Below are 24,615 nucleotides of genomic sequence, written 5' to 3' on the forward strand. Positions count from 1 at the left end.
ACTGGCTGTCCTATCTTCTTCCTGCAGGAGGCCCCTTCAGTGGTTTAGGAGAAGTCATTCACCGAGAGAGTGTTCCCATGCATACCTTTGCCAAGTATTTGTTCTCAGCTCTGCTGCCTCATGATCCAGACCTGTCCTATAAATTAGCCTTACGTGCTATGAGGTGGGTAGCCCTTTCCCCAGCCCAGTTGCCTCCATCAAAGCAGAAGTTTCCACTGCTCTTTCTTCTCTTTCCCGCTTTGTCTATTCTATTAGACCTAAAAATATTGGACCAAGCCTACCCTAAAATAGCTCAGGCATATTCATATTATCTAGGATTCCTATCTGGAATGCCTTGCTGGTGACCATTTGTCTCCCTGGTTGTACTCTTGGTGGGTCGCCTGAGGAAGCCCCTAAGTTTTTAATAGAAATGGAGCACCCAAGACCTGAGTATCTTTGTTCTGGGGCCCATTAGGCAGCCTGAGAATGGGTTTGAGCCCTTCTGTAGCTCAAATGAGTCATGGTTCCCAGGCATAGGTCACCAGATGTGTCTGGAAGAAATAAAAATAAGTCTTTCTATACCAGGACTTGAGAACAATGAGCTATGGGCATCTCATTTTCAAACTAGAATAGGATCCTTGGATTAGGCAGGTGTGGACCTCTAGGATGCAGCAGACCATATAGAAGAAGAATTTTAGTCAGATCAGAAACTCTTCACTTCAACCAGAAAAGGACTGCTGAGGATTCCTTGGCATGTGTTTCTTATACTTTAAAAAGTAATTTTAGGGCTTTTGAACTGCCTTTCAAATCTATTTGCCATAAGAAGTATTCAGCTTGAGTTCTACAAGTGCCCAGGCACTCACCTCACATACAGTATAGTATTCTAGGTTTTAAAACCTTTAAGGCTCAGGGTGCCTGGGTGGCTCAGTCAGTTAGGTGTCCAACTCTTGATCTCAGCTCAGATCTTGATCTCAGGGTCATGAGTTCAAGCCCTGCATGGGGCTCCATCCTGGGCATGGAGCCTACATTAAAAAAACAAACAGATAAACAACCTTTAAAAGCTCTTGTTAACCCTTTCCTGCCCAGTTCCTTCCCAGCAAAGAACAAACTTCTCTAAGGTAGCTCAGAATGTCAAGGGTCTGGATGGTGGCTGATAACTCTCCCTGGGTCTTCTAGGTTACCTGTTCTAGAAAACTCAACTTCTACAGGCGACAGTTCTCACCCTCACCATATGGTGTCTGTGGTGCCCAGTCGTTATCCTCGCTGGTTCACGCTTGGACACTTGGAATCACAGCAATGTGAACTGGCCTCAACCATGCTGACTGCTGCCAAAGGTGAGCATAGATAGACCTTAGGCTCCAGCACCCCCACTATGGTGGCCCAGTCATGGCCTTCCAAGGGCTTGGTCTGCAATCCTCTAAAGAAGAAAGGCTATTCTTGACTACTTAGAGTGATAGGGATCCTCACTTTGATTGCTGTCATTAGAATGAGCACCCAGGTCCAAGCCAGAGTTTTGCCTTTGTTACTAATTGTGGGATGCCGAGTACATAGAATGAAATCATCTTTAAGATAACTTCTAAATCTAACCTTCCATATGATATAATCACTTCATCTTTGCAGGCCTCAGGTTCAAAATCTATAAAATGGGATTCATTGTCAGTGATCCTATCAGCCTCTCCAGGGCCATTGGAAGATCCAGTGAAGTCATGACTAAGAGCTATAAATTGCTTTACAGATATGTGAGTTTGTGATATTTCCAGGGCTCCTTGTCAGAAAATAGGCAGCCCAGAGGGACTCTTACATTTTCAAGCACATATACCTCCCTGTTAGCTAGGTAGGTTCCACCACAGAAAGAAATGAAAATAAGCCCCTGAGAAGCTATAACAAAATACTAGGTTGCATGGGTTGTGACTATTTTTCTGATACCAGGAAACTATGGATATTTTAAGACTTTTTTGTATTAAAAATAACTGTATGTTGTATCTTACTGCCCAAAAAATACATGCTCATTATGGAAAAGGTAAAAGATACAGATAAATCAATATGAAAATGATCAATACACCAACACAACAGTTGAACAAAGCATACAAGTTCAAAGAAAAGAAGATACAAGTAACTTTTGAACAATTAAATACCTGGACTCCCTTGAGAAATACAAATTAAAATTACCCTGAGATAACATTTTTCACCAATCTTACAGGCAAAAATCAATAAATTTGATAATAGGCATCCATGTGGGGGTGGAGGTGGCAGTGGCATGGCATGGAGTATCAGATTCCAAGCAGGATAGGATGACTACAGATCCAGGATGTTCAGTTAACCTCAAGCACTAGAAACACAAAACTATACTAAGGCGCATCATAATCAAATTGTTTAAAACCAGTATTAAAAGAGAAAATCTTAGGGGCACCTGGGTGGCTCAGTTGTTAAGCATCTGCCTTTGGCTCAGGTCATGATCCCAGGGTTCTGGGATCGAGCCCCACATCGGGCTCCCTGCTCAGCGGGAAGCCTGCTTCTCCCTTTCCCACTCCCCCTGCTTGTGTTCCCTCTCACTGTGTCTCTCTCTGTCAAATAAATAAATAAAATCTTAAAAAAAAGAGAGAGAGAGAAAATCATACTTAAAAGTAACTAGAGAAAAAAGACATATTATGTACAAAAAACCAAAAGATTAAATATGAGAGGTTTCTCACTAGAAACAGTATAAACCAGAAAAAAGTGGAGAAAATTCATTAAAGTACTTGTAAAAAACTGTCAACCTAGAATTCTGTATCATTGAAGATATCTTTCAAAAACAAAGTGAAATAAGTTTTTTCAGACAACCTCAATTGAATTAGAAATCAACAATAAAAAGATACCTATGGAAGATCCACCAAATTTGGGGGAATTAAACCACACACTTCCATATAACTCACTGGACAAAGGGAAGAAACCCAAGAAGATTAGAAAATGTTGAAACTGAAGGAAAATGAAAGAAAAACATTTCAAAGTTTTGGGGAATACAGCTAAAGCTTTACTTAGAAGGAAATTTTTAGCACTAAATGCCTGTATCTGAAAAGAAGAAAGGCTTCAACTCCGTGATCTCAGCTTCCACCTTAACCAGAAACCAGAAAAAGAAGATCAAATGAAATTCAAAGTAAGCAGATGAAAGGAAATTAAATAAAGATCAGAGCATAAAGCAATAAATAGAATGTAGAAAAACAGTAGATTTAAATCAATGAAACCACTGTTTGAAAGAAAAATAAAATTGAAATCTCTGTCCAGACTGATCAAGAAAAAAAGAGAGAAGACAAAAATCCCACCAATCCCAAGAATGAGAAAGGTGACATCACAACAAATTCTAAAGACATAAAAATGATAAAGGAATATTGTGAACAATTTTATGTCAATAAATTAAACAACATAAATGAAGTAGACTAATTCCTTGAAAGATAGAAACTACCAAAGCTCATTCAAGAATAAATAAAGATGAACTAGGTATATACCCAAAAGAATTAAAAACTTGGACTCAGACAGATACTTATACACCAATGTTCATAGCAGCATTATTCACAGTAGCAAAAAGTTGGAAATGTGTCTATCAACAGATGAACAGATAAACAAAATGTGATCTATGCATTCAAAGGAATATTAATTTAGCAATACAAAGGAATGAAATTCTGATACATGCTACAACATAGATGAGCCTTAAAAACATGCTAAGTGAAATAAAACACACACAAAAGGAGAAATATTTATGTTTCTGCTTAATTGAAGTACCTAGACTTGCCACAGCAAGGAAACATCAGGGGATACTAAACTAGTGGGCAAACATTTTATTAGGAAGGGAATATTTATGTAGTCTCAAAGTATCTGTCCACAAAGCACTTACCAATCATAAAGGAAAAAAGTGCAAGTCTGCTATAGAGCAACCTGGCAGACGTCACTTGAGTAAAGTGGCCACAGTTAATATTAAATTTGAAGAGGCAGAAAGCAAAATGGAGGAGAAATTCATAGAGACAAAGTAGAATACAGAGCCTGGGGTAGCTAGTTATTATTTAATGAGTATAAAGTTTCTATTTGGGATGATGAAAAGTTCTGGAAATGTATAGTGGCCATAGTTGCACAACATTGTGAATGGACTTAATGTCATTAAATTGTAGCCTTAAATCCTTAAATGGTTAGAATGGTGAATTTTATGTTATGTATATTTTATCACAATAAAAATAATAAATAGAAATGAACATTAAAAAATTGAATTTATAGTTAAAAACCTTTCCACAAAAAAAATCCAGGTCTAGATGGCTTCACTGGTAACTTCTACCAAATATTTAAGGAAAACATAACAATTCTTTTTTTTTTTTTTAAGACTTTATTTATTTGACAGAGAGAGAGCACAAGCAGGGGGAGCGGCAGGCAGAGGGAGAAGCAGGCTTCCTGCCTAGGATCATGACCTGAGCCGAAGGCATACACTTAACTGACTGAGCCACCCAGGCACCCCAAAAACATAACAATTCTGTGCAAACTCTTTCAGAAAATTGAAGAGGAGAAAATATTTCCCAGCTCAATCTATGAAGCCAGCATTACTCTTGATACCAAAACCAGTCAAAAATCATAAGAAAACTACAGACTAATATCCTTACGAGCACAGGTGCAAAAATTCTTAATAGAAGTGTTAACAGATTGGATCCAATAATATATTTTAAAAAGATGAAACATCACGACAAAGTAGGATTTATCCCAGGAATGTAAGATTAGTTTAACATTCAAAAATCAATCACCATACTAATAGAATAAAAAACAAAACCCATGCGTTATTCATCATTTTAATAATACAGAAAAAGCATTTAATAAAATCTAACATTAATTCCTAATAAGAACATTAAAAATTCTTAAACTAGGAAAAGAAAGAAACTCCTGCAACATGATAAAGGATATCTAAGATACAGCTACTCATACTTAATGGTAAAAGATTGAATCCTTTCTTTCTAACATCAGGAACAAGGCAAAGATGTTTGCCTTCAGCTCTTCATTCAGCATCAAACTGGTGGTTCTATCCAGTACAATAAGACAATAAAAAGTAATAATAAAAGATATCCAGATTAGAAAGGAAGAAGTAGGGGTGTCTCGCTGGCTCAGTTGGTGGAGCATGCTATTCTTGATCTCAGGGTTGTGGGTTCAAGCCCCACATTGGGTGTAGAGATTACTTAAAAATAAAATCTTTTTTAAAAAAGGGAAGAAGTAAAGCTGTATTCTCACATGACATGCTCAACTATGTAGAAAAATCCTATGAAATCTAGAAGGAGCTATTAGAATTAAAAATGAGTTTAGCAAGGTTGCAGGATACAAGATCAATATATAGAAATCAATATACCAGCAATGAACAATCAGAAATTGAAATTTTAAAAATTACTATTATAATAATATAAATAAAATATGAAATACTTGAAAATAAACTTGACAAAAGACGTTCAAAACCTATACAATGAAAATCATAAAACACTGCTGAGAGAAATGAAAGAAGACCTAAATAAATGGAAAGACATACTGCACTTACGGATTAGAAGACTCAATATTATTAAATGTTCATTTACTACAAATTGATGTATAGATTCAATGCAATTCCAATCAAAATCCCAACAGCCTTTGGGATAGATATTGATTATCTGATTGTAAAATTTGTATGAAAATGCAGAGGACCTAGAGTAGCCAAAAATAACTTTGCAAAAGAAAAGTAAAAGTAGTAAGACTAATACTACTTGATTTCAAGACTTATTATAAAGCTATAATATTCAAAATAGGATTATTGGTGTTTAGACAAACAAATCAATGAAAAAGAATAGTCCCAAAGCAGACTCATATATATTAGGTCAGTTTGTTTCAATAAAGGGTAGAGCCAATTCCGCTGAGAAAAAAGGATGGTCTTTTCAACAAATGGTACAACATACACAAAAATTATCTTATGATGGATCAAGGATCTAGATGTAAAAGCTAAAACTATAAAATTTTAGAAGAAAACATTGGAAAAATCATTTTCATTTTTTGTTAAGCAAAGATTTTGGAGATACAACATTAAAAGTACAATCCACAAAAGAAAAAATGGATAAATTGGACATACAAAATTAAGAACTTTTGCTTTATGAAGTGTCTATTGGATGAAAAGACAAGCCACAGACTGGGAGAAATATTTGCAAATCACGTATCTCATAAAGGACTTGTATCCAGAATATGTAAAGAATTCTCAAAACTCAATAATAAGAAAATGAACAACACATTTTTTAAGTGAGCAAAGATATGAAGAGACACTCCACCAAAGAAGATATTCTGATGGAAAATAAGCACATGAAGAAATGTTCAATATTGTTAGTTCTTAGGGAAATGCAATAGAATCACAATAAGAAAATGGCTAAATTAAAAAAAAAACCTATAGCAAGGACTGTCAAGGATGTGGAGCAAGTGGAGCTTTCATGTACTACATGCAGGAACATAAGTGGCAAGACCACTTTGAGAAACTGTTTTATAATTTCTTAAAAAGTTAAATGGACACTTACACATACAATACAGCCATTGCACTCCTAGGTATTACCCAAAAGAAAGGAAAGTATATATCTGACAAATTCTTCAACATGAATGTTCATAGCAGCTTTGTTTTTAATAACAAACAACAAGAAACAATCCAAATATCCATCCATAGGTGAACAGATAAATAAACTGTGCTATCACCATACAGTGCAACACTACTCAGTAATGAAAAGGAAGGAACTGTTGATACACACTACAACATGGATGAATCTCAAAGTAATTGTTGCTAAGTGAAAGAAGCCAGACCAAAGGAAAAACTGCATATTGTTTTATTCCATTTATATAAAATTCTGGAAAATGCCCACTATAGTGACAGAAAGAAGATCAGCAGTCTCCTGGGAATGGGAGCTGGGGCAAGCTATGTTGGAAGGGAAGACGGGATCACCAGGGGTCACAAGGAAACTTTGGGGGTGATGTATATGTTCATTATCTTGATTGTGATAGTTTCTGGGGGTATACATATGTTCAGAATTTATCAAATTTTTCATTTTAAAATACGTGCTGATTATTGTATGTCAGTTATACCTCAATAAAGCTATAAATAAATGTATAGTTAAGTAATGATGGCAACTGATTATAACGCATTGAATAAAATAGGTATCCATGAGTTTTATACTGGTTTGAGCAAATAAAAGACTGGAATGCCAACTAATGATTGTGGAAAGAATGATGGAATGAGAATATACCATTTGGGAGAAAAAATGAGAGAGACTATATACCATTTGGCAACCATATAATACTTAGTTCAGCCTAGAGACACCAATGGACACTAAAACTAGTGGGTGAACATTTGATGAAGGATATTTACATTATCTCAAAGTATCTTTCCACAAAATACTTGTCAATCACAAAAGGATAATGTGTGACTTTACAATAGGGAAATTTGGCAGACGTCACGTTAATCAAATGATCACAGTTAAGACCATCAGTAATGGGTCAAGTCAAAATTATGTAACACCAGTTAGGAAGCTATAAGAACTTCAGGAAACATCAGGCATACCCAGATTGAAGGGCATACTTACAAAATAACTAGTTTAATCTGCAAAGTGGTCAAGATCATGAATGTCAAGGGAAGACTGAGGAATTTTTCCAAAATGACAAAGACTAAAGAGATAGGACAAATTAAATACAACATATGATCTTGTATAAAATCTGTTTGCTATAAAGTATGTTATTGGAACAATTGGTGAAACTTGAATAGGATCTGTGGTAGATGATATTAATATATCAATATTAATTTCCTTATTTTGTTGGTTGTATTGTGGATATGTAGAAGAGTTTCCGTGTTTGCCAGAAGTGTAGACAACAGTATTCAGGAGTGATGGGGTATCAAATCACATACTTACTTTTGAATGCTAAAGGGGTAAGAAAAGACCTCTCTGTACTATTCTTGAAATATTTCTGTAAGTTTGAAATTATTTCAAAATAAAAGAAAACATTTTGATAAAACATTGTGTTTGCAAAGGTGTGGAGTGGGAGTATAGATTGATAATCCTTTGTGGAGGGCAATGTGGCATATCTATGAAAATTACAGTGCACATATCCTTTGACCCAGCAATTTCATTTCCAGGATTTTATCTTACAAATATATTTGTACCCAAATGTGAAATGATGTTTGTTTATTCAGTCCAACATTGTTTGTAATTGTAAAATATTTGAAACATTCTAAGTATTCATCAATAGGAGACTGATTAAATATATTATGTCCAAAATCTCTTACATGGAATTCCAAAATCTGAACAGCTTTGAAAATCCAAACTGTTTTAAGTTTCACAGCAAAGCCTGACCTCCGCTGACATTAGGCATTAGTTGATCCTCAGCACTCTTAGTCACATACCCATCTTTGCTGTTCACTGGTAATGTGTTGCCTTGTTTGTTTGTGTTGTTGTCATTTTGTCTGTTTGAGTTTAATTGTCCTATAAAAATGTCCAGAAAATTGAAGATAAGAATAAGAAGAAATGATGGAAGTATCTCTCATTTTCAGTAACACAGAAAATAGAGTTAGTGTAGAAGCTTAATCAGGTATGTCAGTGAGGCATCTTACTAAAGAGTAGGGTGTGGGAATTAACACAACATATGACTTGAAAAAAATAGAGTGTTGAAGTTTTACCAGGACAACAATGACCAGAACTAATGAAGAACAGAGTATTTTTCAGAGGGCAAAAAATGAAGATGCTGAAATGACCATGATTGCATAGATTCAACAATGAAGCAGTATGACTATGCCCCTGACTGGTTTTTGGTCATGAAAAAAGCTAGAACATGTCATGAGTACTGAACATATTTAAAGTGAGTGTAAAATACCAGAATTGGCTGCAGAAATTTAAGAAGCATCATGGTATAAAATATCTGAATATCTATGATAAAGAAGCTTCTACTTATCATGAAGTAGACGAAAATTATATTGAGAAACTTGTTAAGATAATTTTTAATGAAAACCATAGTACCAAACATGTATACAGTGCTGTAACAACTCTGTTCTGGCCTGTATTCTTTTTTTTAAAAATTAACAATGATTAATGAGCAAGAGGTTTTAAGGGACTCTAAGCACAGGTTGAAAGTTCTGGAATGTGTCAATGCAGCAGACAGTTAAAGTTAGAAAAAAGCCAACATCTAAGATGTTTCAAAAGTTGTTCACAATTTATTTGTTAGTCTCTAAAGAAAAAAAGCATAAGTAATCAAAGAGATATTTTCTAACTGACTCAATCTGTACCAATGATAGGAACTCATTGCACACAAGCTGGAATGAAGACAACCATATAGTTATACTGTTCCTGGACCACCACCATTCCACACATACCCTTCCTGAACTTCTTATGACTAAGAAATTTTACTCCCAATGAAGAGCAAATATAATTTTTTTTTTTAAATTTTCATACTCTACTTGGCAGCAGTTAACTTCCAAGACTTCCTAAAGAAGTTATTGCAGAAGTTTGATCAGGCCTACCTTAATGATGCCATTTACACAGTTGCTGGTGTTTGGAATGATTGATAAATATTTGGCAGAGACTTTGGCTTACAATAATGTTTGAAAGTAAACTTGTAGATAAAGACTTTGAAGAATTTTGTGTCACTAATGAGAAGATACATAGTTTTATTACTTACACTAAAATGGTATTGACTAGAAGTCTGGATAAGTCAGAACCTTGCTACTCAAAGTGTGGTCAGTGGACAAGCAGCATCAATATCACCTGGAAGCTTGTTAGAAATGCAAATTCTCAGACTCACTGAATCAGAATCTCTGTGGGTGTAGCCCAAGAATCTATATTTAAACAAATTCTAAAGATGACTTGTATGTTCACCAAGGTTGTAGAAGCACTGAGGTAGAGCAATCTGATATCAAAAACATACCAAATAAAGTGTGTACCTATTGTACATTCCTTGCAAGATAGAAAAACTGCTAAAATGGTGTTAACCCAAGTAAGCATGAGACTAGTAGTGATGACAATGGTGAGATATAACAGATGGGAAAAAATCTCCATAGGTAATATAAGGGAAATGTATGAGCATTTACTTGGCCTTGAATAATATGCATTTATCAGTGAAGAGATTATGGCTGCTTACTTAATTGAAGAGACCACTTATCTAGAAAACCATATTAATGAGATACCTAGAGTTACCCTAGAACTACACATTTTTAAAGGTCATCTATTGTAGTGTTGCTTTATCATTAAAGAATCCCATTCTTGGCCCATCATTAAATATCTAATTCTAATCTTTGGTGACAATAATAGCAAACCTGATGAAACCTTTTGTCCTAAGATCCTCAAGAAGTCAAATACAGCAAATATTTATTCCATGTATATGTAAAGATAGTTTGGTTTTAGGTTTTATTGAATGTTTTCTTAGAAATAAAGAGTACCAAGTATTTATGGTCTATATCACACCATTTCATTTCCCAGTTTACAGCTATATTGTTAAATAACAATACTGATTTTGCTCTTCTTCCCAACTAGTGTGAATATTTATTCATTCACAGTGTGTTTAGTTATGGGATCTTGCCCCAAGCCCACTGCAAAGATTATGTATAATGTATGCATAAATTATCTTCCTGTAAAAAAAATTCTGAATTCCAAAACACATTCAAAACCCAAGGCTTTTGATTAAAGAGTTGTGAAACTGTACATCCATAAATGGAATACTATGCAGCCATTTAAAAGAAAAGAAGCTCTTTATGTACTGATGTCGAAGAATCTCCAAGATATGTTGATATGATGAAAAAGACATGCAAATCTTTGTATACTAGGCTACTGTTGGGGGGGGAGGTTTAAGGAGAGGAACTAGATAATGTATTTCCTTATTATCCATAGAGTATACTGGAAGGTAATTCAAAAACTCATAATATTGGTTGCATATAGGGTTAGAAGTGGGTGAATGGGGGCCAGGGGTGAGGGGGAGAAAGAACTTTTAATTATTTACCTTTTGTATCTTTTCAACATTGAACCATGTGAATATTTCCAAATTCTTAAATTATAAATGTCAATAGAAACTGCTTAAATTGAAATGCAAAGAGAAAAAAAGAATGGTGGGATGGGGGTACCTAGAATAGAATATCTGAGAACTGTAGGACAATTAGAAAAGATATCTAACATATACATGATGGGAATACCAGGAGAAGAAAGAAAGGAGCAGAAGAAATACTTGAGGTAATAATGGCTCAGAATTTTCCAATATTAGTGACAGACACCAGAACACAGATCCAGGAAGCTCAGAGAAGACCAAGAAGTATGAACACCAAAAAATTTTCTCCTAAACATATCATATTCAAACTGCAGAAAACTAAAGACAGAGAAATCTTGAAAGAAGCCAGAGAACAAAACCACCTTACCTATAGAGAAAAGGATAAGAATTACATCACTTCACAAACCATGCAAGCAAGAAGACAGTGAAGTGAAATATGCACAGTGTTGAAAGAAAAAAACACCAACCTAGAATTTGGTATCCAGCTAAATTATCCTCCAAAAGTAAAGGAGAAATAAAGACTTTCTCAGACAAAAACTGAGAGAATTTATTGCCAATAGACCTGCTTTGCAAGAAGTCCTTCAGAGAAAAATAAAATTAAATAGATGTTAAACACAGATCTACATAAAGAAAAGAGGTATGTTAGAGAAGAAATAAATGAAGGTGAAATAAAACTGTTGGGTTTTTTTTTTTTTAGTTCTTAGTTGAACTAATAGATAACTGCTTGCTTAAATAATAGCAGGGGTGCCTGGCTAGCTCAGTCAGTAGAGCACATGACTCTTGATCTCAGGTTTGTAAGTTTGAGCGCCATGTTGGTGTGTAGAGATTACATAAAAATAAAATCTTAGGGGCACCTGGGTGGCTCAGTCAGTTAAGCATCCAACTCTTGATTTCAGCTCAGGTCATGATCTCAGGGTTGTGAGATCAAGCCCCACATCGGCTCCTTGCTGGACATGGAGCCTGCTTAAGATATTCTGTCTCTGTCTGTCTCCCTCCCTCTCTTCCTCCCTCCCTCTCAAAAAATAAATAAATAAATAAATAAATAAATAAATAAATAAATAAGTCTTTAAATTTTTAAAATAATAATAGCAATATATAGTACCAATATATTGGGTGTTTATAGCTTAAAGATAAGTGAAATGAATAATAGCAATGATGTTACAGAAGGAAAGGAAAAATTGAGAATACTATTATAAGGCACCTTATGAAGTGGTATAATTATTTGAAAATGAACTTAGCTTCATTGTAAATGTATACTGCAACTCTAGGGCAAACACAAATAATTTTTAAGAGAAGTATAATTGATAAGAGAGAGCAGAAAATTAAATCATAAAAAATGCTCAATGTAAACCAGAGATGGCCAAAAAGGGAAGAAATTAAAAAAAAAAAAAAAACGAGGAATAAGTGTAATAAATAGAAAACAGTTAAAAAATATGGTTGATATTAATCCAACTATATCAGTAATCACTTTAAATGTTAATGGTTAAATATACCAATTAAAAGAAACTGGGGCAGGGCACCTGGGTGGCTCAGTTGGTTAAGCGACTGCCTTCGGCTCAGGTCATGATCCTGGAGTCCCGGGATCAAGTCCCGCATCGGGCTCCCTGCTCGGCAGGGAGTCTGCTTCTCCCTCTCCCACTCCCCGTTTGTGTTCCCTCTCTCGCTGTGTCTTTCTCTGTCAAATAAATAAATAAAATCTTAAAGAAAGAAAGAAAAACTGGGGCACCTGAGTGGCTCAGTCAGTTGAGCGTCCAACTCTTGATTTCAGCTCGGGTCATGATCTCGAGGTCCTGGGATCCAGCCCTGCGTCAGGCTCTATGATCAGCAGGGAGCCTGCTTGAGAGTTCTCTCCCTTTCTCTCTGCCCCTACTCACCCCCTCTCTCTTAAATGGATAAATCTTAAAAAAAAATAAAATAAAAATCTTTAATAGACTAACAGAGCAAATTTAAAACAAAAACAAAAAAATCAAAGGCCTAACTATATGTTGTCTACAAGAAACCTGGTTTTGACACCAAAGCATGAACAGCAAAGGAAAAAAATAAGTTGGACCTCATCAAAATTAAAAGCTTTTGAGGGTGCCTGGCTGGCTTGATTGGTGGAGCATGTGACTCTTGATTTCAGGGTTGTAAGTTCAAGTCCCACATTGTGTGTAGAGGTGACTTAAAGGTAAAATGTTTAGAAAAAATTAAAAGTTTTTAAAGAATATTGTCAAGAAAGTAAAAAGACAACCTACAGGATGGAAGAAAATATTTGTAAATCATATATCTGATAAGGGCTTAATATATAAGTATATAAAGAACTACAACTCAACACCAAAAAGACAACCCATTTTAAAAATGGGTAAAAGACAGGCGCCTGGGTGGCTCAGTTGGTTAAGCGACTGCCTTCGGCTCAGGTCATGATCCTGGAGTCCCGGGATTGAGTCCCGCATCGGGCTCCCTGCTCGGCGGGGAGTCTGCTTCTCCCTCTGACCCTCCTCCCTCTCCTGCTCTCTCTCTCATTCTCTCTCTCTCAAATAAATAAATAAAATCTTTAAAAAAAAAAATGGGCAAAAGACTTGAAGAGACATTTCTCCAAAGAAGATATATAAGTAATAAGCAAATGAAAAGATACTCAACATCATTAGTCGTTAGGGAAATGCAAATCAAAACCACAGCAAGATACCACTTCATACCCATGGTTATTATAAAAAATAATAGTAAAGTTCGGTGAGGATGTAGACAAACTGGAATGTTGTACATTGCCATTGGGAATGTAAAGTGGTACAGCTGTTATGGAAAATAGTTTGATTGTTCCTGAAAATTTTACTTTTTTTTTTTTAAATGTAAGCTCTACACCCAATGTGGGGCCCGAACTCAGGACCCCAAGAGCAAGAGTCACAGGCTCCGCTGACTGAGTCAGCCCCTGTTCCTGAAAAATTTAAATAGAATTACCATATAACCCAGTTATTCCATTTTTAGGTATATACCCAAAAGAATTGAAAAGAGGGACTCAGATACTTATACATCAGTGTTCATTGCAGCATTACTCATAACAGCCAAAAGTTTGAAACAACCCAAGTGTCTGTCAACATATGAACAGATAAATAAAATGTGGTATATTCATACAATGGAATATTAAATCATGAAAAGATGACATTCTGATAACATGCTACAACCTGGAGAAACCTTGAAGACATGCTAAGTGAAATAATCCAGGTACAAAATGATAAATATTATATGATTATATTTATATGAAATAGCTACAACAGGCAAATTAATAAAGACAAAGTAGGTTAGAGTTTTACCAGAGACTTCTGTTTGGGGTGATTAAAAAGTTTTACAAATAGTGGTAATATTTACACAGTTTGAATGTGATTAGCACCACTCAGTTGTGCACTTAAAAATGGTTAAAATAGCAAGTTTTATTATATATATTTACCACAAATTAGATAAATAAATAAATGAATTGATGAAGAGTGCTGGAACAAGCAAATAGACCCTAAGTACGAACACTGAACATCACTGGGCTTGATTTTTATCTCTACCTTTAGGCAGATATTTAATTTCTCTATGATTGAGCTTATATGCTTTACCTTTCAAGTATTTCCTACTAAAAACAGAAGCCAGGGGCACTTGGGTGGCTCAGTCAGTTAAATGTCTGACTCTTGATTTCAGGTCGGGATCTCAGGATTATGGTGTCAAGCCCTGCATCAGGCTCTCTGCTGGGCATGGAGCCTGCTTGAGATTCTCTCTCTCCCTCCTCCTCCGCCCACTTGTGCACTCTCTTAAAAAAAAAAAAAAAAAAAAACAGAGGCCAGGGCTTTATTATTTTTTTTTAAGATTTTATTTATTTTTTTGACACAGACACAGCGAGAGAGAGGGAACACAAGCAGGGGGAGTGGGAGAGGGAGAAGCAGTCCTCCCGCTGAGCAGGGAGCCCGATGTAGGGCTCAATCCCAGAACCCGGGGATCATGACCCGAGCCAAAGGAAGATGCTTAATGACTGAGCCACCCAGGCACCCCGAGGCCAGGGCTTTAAACACATAAGGAGCGTATCAACACTCTGGCCCTCACTTTCCACACCCTATAGCCTCAATGCCAGACTAGCTGCACTGAAAGCAGGAAGAATCTGGAAAAGATAACTCTTCTCAGGAAAGCATGCATAAGAGTTTAGCCAGTTATTTTCATCTTTAAAAATATTTCTTAAACACAGATTTCTTCACAACAACAACATATGGAGAAAGGTATACCATGCTAACACAAATCAAAAGAAAGCTGGAGTGCCTGTATAAATTTCAGACAAAACAAACTTCAAAACATGGAAAATTACAGGGATAAAGAGGGTTATTCCTTAGCGATAAAAGGGGTCAGTTCTCCCAGAAGACATAATAATCTTTAATGTGAGTATGCATTTAACAACAGGACACCAAAATATGTGAAGGAAAAACTGATAGAGCAAGGAGAAATAGACATATCCACTATTATAGTTGGAGAATTCAACATTCTTCTATCAGTAATTGACAAATCCAGCAGGCAGAAAATCAGTAAGGATATACTTGAACTAAATTGCAGTATCAGTGAACTGGATCTAATTAATATTTATAGAATACTTCATCACACAACAACAGAATACATTCTTCTCAAGCTCACATGGAACATTCACCAAGACAGACCACATTCTGGACCACAAAACACACCTAAATAATTTAAAAGAAATCATACAAAGTATGCTCTCAGACCACAGTGGAATTAAACTAGAAATCAGTAACAAAGATAACTGGAAAATCCCAAAATACATGGAGATTAAACAACATACTTCTAAGTTGCACATAGGTCAAAGAAGAGATCTTGAGAAATTTTTTAATATTTTGAACTAAATGAAAGAATACAAATGATCAAAATGTGTGGGATGCAGCAAAAACAGTACTTGGAGGGGAATTTATAGCATTAAATGCATATGTTAGAAAAGAAAGAAAATTTAAAATCAATAATCTATCACCTCACACTTGTTAGAATGGTTATTATTTAAAAAACAAGAGATAACTAGGCTGGCAAGGATACGGAGAAAAATGAACTCTAATGCAGTGTTGGTAGAAATGCAAATTGGTGCAGCTACTTTGGAAGACAGTGTGGGGCTTACTCAAAAATTTACAGTTACAAAATGAACATGTCACAGGATGAAAGGTACAGCATAGGGAATATAGTCACTGGTATTCTAATAGCATTGTATGTTGACAAATGGTCACTACACTTGAGTGGTGAACATAGCATAACTTAGAGTTGTTGAATCACTATGTTGTACACCTGACACTAATGTAACATTGTATGTCAACTATACTTCAGTTTTAAAAAAAAATCTTCATATATATGTATGTAGGAAAAAATACATATGTATATAGGAAGGTAATTGACTTTTATTTATATTATATATGTCAATTGCCTCTCTTTATACCAGCCACGGGCAATTGAAATTTGAAATTAAAAACAATATATTTGGGGCACCTGGGTGGCTCAGTCGTTAAGCGTCTGCCTTCGGCTCAGGTCATGATCCCAGGGTCCTGGGATTGAGCCCCGTGAGCCCCGTATCGGGCTCCCTGCTCCGCGGGAAGTCTGCTTCTCCCTCTCCCACTCCCCCTGCTTGTGTTCCCTCTCTCACTGTGTCTCTCTCTCTGTCAAATAAATAAATAAAATCTTTAAAAAAAAAAAAAATATATTTACCCTAGCAACCCCAAAAAAAGTACTTAGTAAATCTAACAAAATATGTACAAGATCTATATGAGGAAAACTATAAAACTTTGAGGAAAGAAATCAAAGAAGATCTAAATAAATAGATATTCTATGTCCATAGATAGAAAGACTCAATGTTATTATGATGTTAGTTCTTCCCAGCTTGATTCTATAGCTTCAATACAATCTCAACCAAAATCCCAGCAAGTTATTTAGTGGATACTGAAAAACTCTAAAGTTTATATGGAAAGCTAAAGACCTAGAATAGCCAACACAGTATTGAAGAAGAACAAAGCTGGAGAACTAACACTACCCAACCTCAAACTTACTATAAAACTACAGTAATCAAGACAGTATGGAATTGGCAAAAGAATAGACAACCAGATGAATGGAACAGAATAGAGAGTTCAGAAATTAACTTACACAAATATAGTACACTAATCTTTGACAAAGGAGCAAAAAATAGTCTTCAACAAATGCTACTGGAAAAACTGGGCCTCCACTTGCAGGAAAAAAAAACATAGACACTGACCTTACCTTATGCCTTTCATAAAAATTAAAATAGCTCAAAGGCATAAAGGTAAAACATAAAACTATAAACCTAGGAGATAACATAGGAGAAAATCTAGGCAACCTTGGGTTTGGCAATGACTTTTTAAATACAAACCAAAAACACAATCCATTAAAGAAAAAATTGATAAGTAGGACTTCATTAAAATGAAGAAATTCGGGGGCGCCTGGCTGGCTCAGTCGTTAAGCATCTGCCTTTGGCTCAGGTCATGATCCCAGTGTCCTGGGATCAAGCCCCGCATCAGGCTCCCCGCTCCGCGGGAAGCCTGCTTCTCCCTCTCCCACTCCCTCTGCTTGTGTTCCCTCTCTCGCTGTGTCTGTCAAATAAATAAATAAAATCTTTTTTTTTAATTGTTAAAAAAAAGATGAAGAAATTCTGCTCCATGAAAAACACTCTTAAGAAACTGAAAACACAAGCCACAGACTCGGAGACAATATCTGTAAAACACTTACCTGATAAAGAATTTATATCCCAAACACGTACATAACTCTTAAAACCCAGTGGTAAGAAAACAAACAACTGAATTTAAAAAATGGGCAAAAGACTCAGACGCCACACAAAAGAAGATGTAAAGATGGCAAACATATGAAAAGATGCTCAGCATCATATATCATTAGGAAAATGAAAATTAAAAAGGAGATACCACTACATACCTATTAGAATGGCTAAAATCCAAAATATTGACAACATCGATATGGATGTGGAGCAACAGGAACTCTCATTGCTTGTGGGAATGCAAGGGGTGGAGCCACTTTGGAAGAAGACAGTTTGGCAGTTTTTTTTACAAAGCTAAACATAGTCTTACCATCTGATCCAGTAATCAGGCTTCTAGTATTTTACCAAATGAGTTGAAAACATGTCCACACAAAAACTTGCACACAAATGTTTATAGAGGTTATATTCGTAATTGCCAAAAACTGGAAGCAACCAAGATGTCCTTCAAAAGGTGAATGGATCAACAAACTGTGGAGGGCACTTGAACTAATGAGCACTGGGTATTGTATGCAACTGATGAATCACTAAATTCTACCTCTGAAACTAATAATACAGTATATGTCAATTAAATTGAATTTAAAAAAAAAAACTGGTACATCTCATACAATACAATATTATTTACCAATAAAAAGAAATGAGCTATCAAGACATAAAAAAATATGAAGGAACCTTAAATGTATATTGCTTGGTGAAGGAAGCCAGTCTGAAAGGTTACATACTGTGATTCCAAGTGTATGACATTGTGGAAAAGGCAAAATTATAGAGACAATAAAAAGATCAGTATTCTCAGGGGGAATGAGGAGAGACATGAAGAGGTGGAGCATGGGAGGTTTTTAAAGCAATGAATCTATGTTGTACAGTAATGATGGGTCCATGATACCAATGCTTTGTTAAAACCCATAGAACTGTATAACATAGTGAACCCTAATGTAAACTACGGTCTTCAGTTAATAATAATATATTGATGTTGGTTCATCGAATGTACCACACTAATGTAAGACCTTAATAATAGGGGAAACTGGAAGTGGGGACAGAGGTATATAAGAAGTCTCTGTACTATCTGCTCAATTTTCTATAAACCTAAAACTGCTTTAAAAACATGAAATCTGGGGTGCCTGGGTGGTACAGTCAGTTGAGTGTCTAGCTCTTGGTTTCGGCTCAGGTTGTGATCGCAGGATTGTGGGATCGGACCCCATGTCAGGCTCCATGCTCAGTGCAGAGTCTGCTTGAGACTCTCTGTCCCTCTCTCTTTGCCCCTCCCCCCATAAATAAATATTTTAAAACATAAAAATAACATGAAGTCTATTAATTTTAAAAATTGTTTTTAAAGATCATAGGAGAAAAAAGGTAATGTCTCCCATCATTCTGACATCAAAAGACTCCTACTAAGACATCAGTAGAAATATTCCTAGATATTTTCTAATCATGTATATGCACACACATACACTATACACACACATTGCTACTTACCTTTTTTTTTTTTACAAAAGTAGGATCATAGAATATTAACTATATACAAGTTGTTTATGATTCTCACAACAACCCTAAAGGTTACTGTTTCTGTTTTATGGATGAAGAAATTGAACCAGTAAATGGCTGAACTGGGTTCAATTCCCAATGCATTTCATTCCAAAGCCTATATACTCTTACCACCACACCTCTTTGTCAAACAAGACTTACTTTTAGTTCTATCTTTACTTTTTATCCCTTCATAAAATACACCAATCTTTCATATACTATACTACCTTCATACAGTGACCTTCACTTCGTATGGTATACATGCCCTTCCAGTGGTATGTTTCTTAACTCTGTGCACTAGTACTTTGTATAGAATCCTTGCCTGCTGAATAGGAAGTGGTGGCCCAGCTCCTTTTTGCTTCAGGGAGCTGCAGTGAGAGGCTAACAATGGGATTTGCATACTTTTTTGATAATAATGTGGCTTCCTATGTCCTGTAGAAGTAGCTCTCAAAAGCCAGGTGAAAATTATTTCTGGGACTTAAGGCATCCAGGGGAAGAAGGTGAAGGGTAGAGGCAGATGAACAGGTGGAGAGAAGTGAATTCATGTGGGTGCCTAGTGAAGGAAGCAGTCTCCAGTGGGTTTAGTGGAGACAGAGCTTGTCTACCCAAAAGGGATGGTAGCATTCAGAAGGATTCAGTGACTTGATAGCAGACAGTTCAGCCAGTATCTGTGTGATCAGTGGACTGTTCAGGGAGGCTTTAAAGAAAACTTGTCACTGCCACTTCTCTTTGCACCCACAGGGGACACTCTGAGGCTCCGAACAATTCTGGAAGCAATACAGAAACACATCCATTCTTCCTCCCTCATCTTCAAACTGGCCCAAGATGCATTCAAGATTGCCACTCCCACAGACAGTAGTACTGACAGCACCCTGCTCAACGTGGCCCTGGAGCTGGGGTTACAGGTATGGAGGAGGAGTGGGGTCATCCCTGCATTAGGCTTCTGGCCTAGTGATCATTGGTAGAAGATAAAATCCCAGAAGCACTGGGCATGAACCAGCCAAGCCCGGGTCTTTCTGTGTCCCCAGAACACAACTTCTAGGCTAGGCCTCTAGGGAAGGAATCTCCAAATTGAGCTCCATTTTGAATGTAAGGCCAGAAGCAATGTAGCTTTAGGCTCCATAGGGTTCCCATTTCTCCCCACCCCCTCCCCATCTCTCCAAGTCAAATCAATAGTAAGGTGTGATAATAAGGACTTTATTTGTTACAGGTCATCAGAGAAGCCTTCTACCTGACTGGTGGGAGGGGTGGGCAGAAATTAAACCTGTCTGTTCTTATCAGGAGAGAGATGTCTGTTTAAAGCACCAATAAATACTTACTGCATAAATGGATGGCAAGGGGATGTGGGGATGTAGAAGTCCTAACAGTTATGCTTAGCCAAGTGGAAAAGCCTCTTTTTTGCCCAGGTGATGAGGATGACCTTATCAACTCTTAACTGGAGGCGCCGGGAGATGGTGCGGTGGTTGGTGACATGTGCTACAGAAGTGGGTGAGTCTCCCACTTCCCTCCAGTCCCCAGGGAAAGGAGTTCCTAGGCCCTACTCTTGGAACAAGGCAGCGAATCCTTAAAGCTCTCATATTCCTACTACTGATGGCCTGGGGAAGGATGGGGCTGCTGGTAGGAAAGATGGCCTTTATTTAGCTAGCCCAAGCTCTGCCCTTACTGCTTGGACCATACCCTGATGTCAGCAGCACTCTGACCCTCTGATCAGAGACATGTTTGAGAGATTGAATTTTCAGCTACCAGTATACAAGTGCACCCTTGGGAGGTAGTTGGCCCAGTGGTTTGGTCCCAGTCCCTGCCTATGCTTCTGAAAAACCCCAGACAACTTAGAGTCTTGGGACCCCATCTAGAACCCAAAGTCCCCTGAGAGGCCCCACTTCAGCTAGAACCCCCAGGCAGATCTGCGACCCCTGCCTTGGGGCAGGTAAACCACAGGCTCTGCTGCTCCATCCTTGTGAGGGGCTAAGAGCACCTAAGAGCAGTAGTCTTCAACCCTCTGACTTGGGGAAGGAAGGGATGGGAAGAGACCCCAAACAGGGTCTGGCCATCCGGGCTGCTCCCTGGTTTGCCTCAGATCATCTCAAGGCTGCTGAGGAGGAGGGAGAACTCATCTCTGCAGGCCAAGTTCTGACCCCAAGGGGTAATCTGGGCAGACCTGGATCGGGACCCGGATGGCCACGGCTGAGCTCAGGCTCTCCCTGACAGGTGTGCGGGCCCTGGTGAGCATTTTGCAGAGCTGGTACACACTCTTCACCCCCACTGAGGCTACTAGCATTGTGGCTGCCACCGCTGTATCCCACACCACTATTCTGCGCCTCAGTCTTGACTATCCACAGCGAGAGGAGCTGGCTAGCTGTGCTCGCACGCTGGCCCTACAGTGTGCTATGAAGGATCCGCAGAGCTGTGCCCTGTCAGCCCTTACACTCTGCGAGAAAGACCACATCGCCTTCGAGGCAGCCTACCAGATCGCCATCGACGCCGCCACTGGTGGCATGACGCATGCGCAGCTGTTCACCATTGCCCGCTACATGGAGCTCCGTGGCTACCCGCTACGTGCCTTCAAGTTGGCCTCGCTGGCCATGAGCCATCTCAACCTGGCCTACAACCAGGATACCCATCCAGCCATCAATGATGTGCTCTGGGCGTGCGCCCTCAGCCACTCTCTGGGCAAGAATGAGCTGGCCGCCCTCATCCCCCTGGTGGTGAAGAGCGTGCACTGTGCCACAGTGCTCTCAGACATCCTGCGGCGCTGTACGGTGACGGCGCCGGGCCTGGCCGGCATCCCAGGCCGCCGCAGCTCTGGGAAGCTCATGTCCACCGACAAAGCCCCACTGCGCCAGTTGCTGGATGCCACCATCAATGCCTATATCAACACTACACACTCACGCCTGACACACATCAGCCCTCGCCACTACGGAGAGTTCATTGAGTTTCTGAGCAAGGCTCGGGAGACCTTCCTGCTGCCCCAGGATGGCCACCTGCAGTTTGCCCAATTCATCGACAACCTCAAACAAATCTACAAAGGCAAGAAGAAGCTGATGCTGCTGGTGCGAGAGCGCTTTGGCTGAGAAAGCAAACAGCTCACTGCCGGGGCAGCCTGGGCTCCCAGGTACCACAGGTCAGGCCAAGGACACTGAAACATTTGTCCACCCTGAGAGGACTCTGGGCACCTGTGGCTGAAGCCAAAGCAGCACAGGGCTAAGCATGGGAGAGTCCAACTCTAGCCAATATGCCTTCCTCGGCAAAGTTCTCACTACAGCCCACTGTTCCTGAAGGAGCTGGGCCCTGCAGATCAATCAGAAACCCCACAACATGCCACCTCACGCCCCTATATCCTGCGTGTCCTGGGCATTGGCCCACTCTCCCTTGGCAAACACAGAACACTGTTCCGTCTCAGGGATTGCTTAACCAGAGAAACAGAAGCATTTATGGTACTGTAAATACTATATTATATGTGTTGCCAATTACATTGTAAAGTTGTAACTATTTATAATTCTGGTTCTAATTTGATGGGTACTTGAAGTAGCTATGGGTGGGAAGATAGGCTTGTTTTCTGAGGAGACACAACCATTTCTCAGGTTTCCCTTGCAGAATTATACAGATTGCAGTGGAAGAGTGGGGGTGGTGGGGAGTACAATGGCCAGTTAGAATAAATCCCAGGTCTAGTCTATGCAGAAACCCCAGCCTGCAGACACAGGGCATCTATATAGCCCAGTGGTGGGAGAGGGGCAGGGCCAGGACTGGACTTAGACTCTTGCCTCATAAAGCCACAAGGACAGTAAAGCTCTTGCTCTTGCCACACATAGCCTCTCTAGGAGCCCGTTGAGCTCCTGAGAAATAAGTGCAAGGGGGAGGGTAAAGGTCTGGGAGGCCACTGAGCTCATAATATTCATCTCCTCTGGTCACCTTTGTGTTAGAGAGTGTCTGGTTTTATCTCTAATTATGTACGTGTATGTATGTAGCTGTATGGCTAAGTACATGTGTCTGTGTGCATAGATATATCTGTGCATACCTGTCTTGCACATATATTTATGTGTGTCTGTGTCAGGTCTGGGTCTCTGTGAGTACATGTCTATGTGCTGGACTGTATGTGAGGGTATACACATTTGTGAACATGTAAGAATACGTACCTGTGTGTGTGTTCCTGTCTGTCAATGCATGTTTAGTTGGGGGGGGCACACAGACGCATGTGTATAAACATGTTTGTGTGTTTGTATGCTTGCTCTCCTCTGGTCTGTCTTTATATGTATAACTGTGTGTATTTTGACGTTATGTCTGTGAATTTATGTTTGAGAATCTGCACGAATGTGTCCCTTCTCTTTTTGCCAGATCTCTCTTCCCCATTCCTCTTCATCTCTCTCACCAGCTAAACACGTTCCTCATCTCTTTGCCTCCCTTATTCACCATTTTCTCAGCAAGCTCCTAAGTACTAGTCTCCCTCTACCCGAAGAGTGATTCCTTCAGCTCCACTTCTCTTCTTGCCCTATACTTGCTTTCTTCCCTTGCCTTTCTACCTCAAGCTTCCTCTGTCTGCCCACTGGTCACTGTTTTGGAGGCTGGGGCTGGAATGCATTTGGCCTTTCCCTTTCTGAGTAGTTTCTACCCCTAGTAGGCAATGCCTGTCTTAGCCCTAGCTGACCTCCGCAGTGTATCATGTTCCTGCTACCTTCCTAACCCCTGTGCTCAGCCTGGAATTGTTATAGGAGGTAGCATGGGCTTTCAGAAGAGTCATCTGGATGCCAGTGTCTTGGTGTTTACTGTTTCATGTTTTAGTTCTGAAGTAGGGGGTGGGGGTGTGATAGGGAAGGGGTGGTATAGCTAGAGTGTGAACTAAGGACCTCTCTGTCTGCTTTATGTTCCTTTCTTTGACAAACTGTCAATTTTTTTTTCCCTCCACACTAACCAGTACGTCGTTTTTGCTGTTTGTGGCTACTTAAGTCTTACCATCCAGCCATGGGCCCCTAACAATTTCTCAGCCCAGTAGGTTGGTTTAAAAAAAAAAAGCAGCAGCCACTCCCATTTCTGTATCACGATTGCCGTTTTTTAGCAAGTGTGTGAACTCACAGTGCTTTTCTATGAATAAATCATGGATCACAGAAAATAGCATTTCTAAAATCAGAATTGTGTTCTCTCAATAAATGGGGCCCTTTTCTTCTACATTCCCCCAGACTGGGACAGGTAATTGGTTGGGCCTCTAGTGCAGTGGGTCCCTAGTGGTCTAAGGAGATGTAGAATGACAAATGAAGAATTTCCTGCCACACCACACCCCCTCTCCAGAGCTCACAGGCACCTCAGACCTTGTCCCAGGAAGTAGGTACCAC

The 24,615-nt window shown here is 38.6% G+C and overlaps 1 protein-coding gene across 2 annotated transcripts in view; it reads left to right on the forward strand.

Moving 5' to 3' along the window:
* ZSWIM5 (zinc finger SWIM-type containing 5) overlaps positions 1–24,402 on the forward strand; it is a 202,483-nt gene extending 178,081 nt beyond the window's left edge. For both annotated transcript variants that reach the window (XM_064589247.1, XM_064589248.1), the window contains 5 exons: positions 28–163; positions 1,156–1,313; positions 20,033–20,196; positions 20,698–20,779; positions 21,500–24,402. In XM_064589247.1, coding sequence (XP_064445317.1) covers positions 28–163; positions 1,156–1,313; positions 20,033–20,196; positions 20,698–20,779; positions 21,500–22,362 — 1,403 coding nt within the window. In that variant the 3' untranslated portion in view covers positions 22,363–24,402. The remainder of the gene's footprint in view (positions 1–27; positions 164–1,155; positions 1,314–20,032; positions 20,197–20,697; positions 20,780–21,499) is intronic.
* Positions 24,403–24,615: the final 213 nt, after the last annotated feature.

The sequence above is a fragment of the Mirounga angustirostris genome, unplaced genomic scaffold, assembly GCF_029215605.1.
Source record: "Mirounga angustirostris isolate CCGP_5_RB_7025 unplaced genomic scaffold, mMirAng1.0.hap1 SCAF_4, whole genome shotgun sequence".
NCBI classification, from domain to species: Eukaryota; Metazoa; Chordata; class Mammalia; order Carnivora; family Phocidae; genus Mirounga; species Mirounga angustirostris.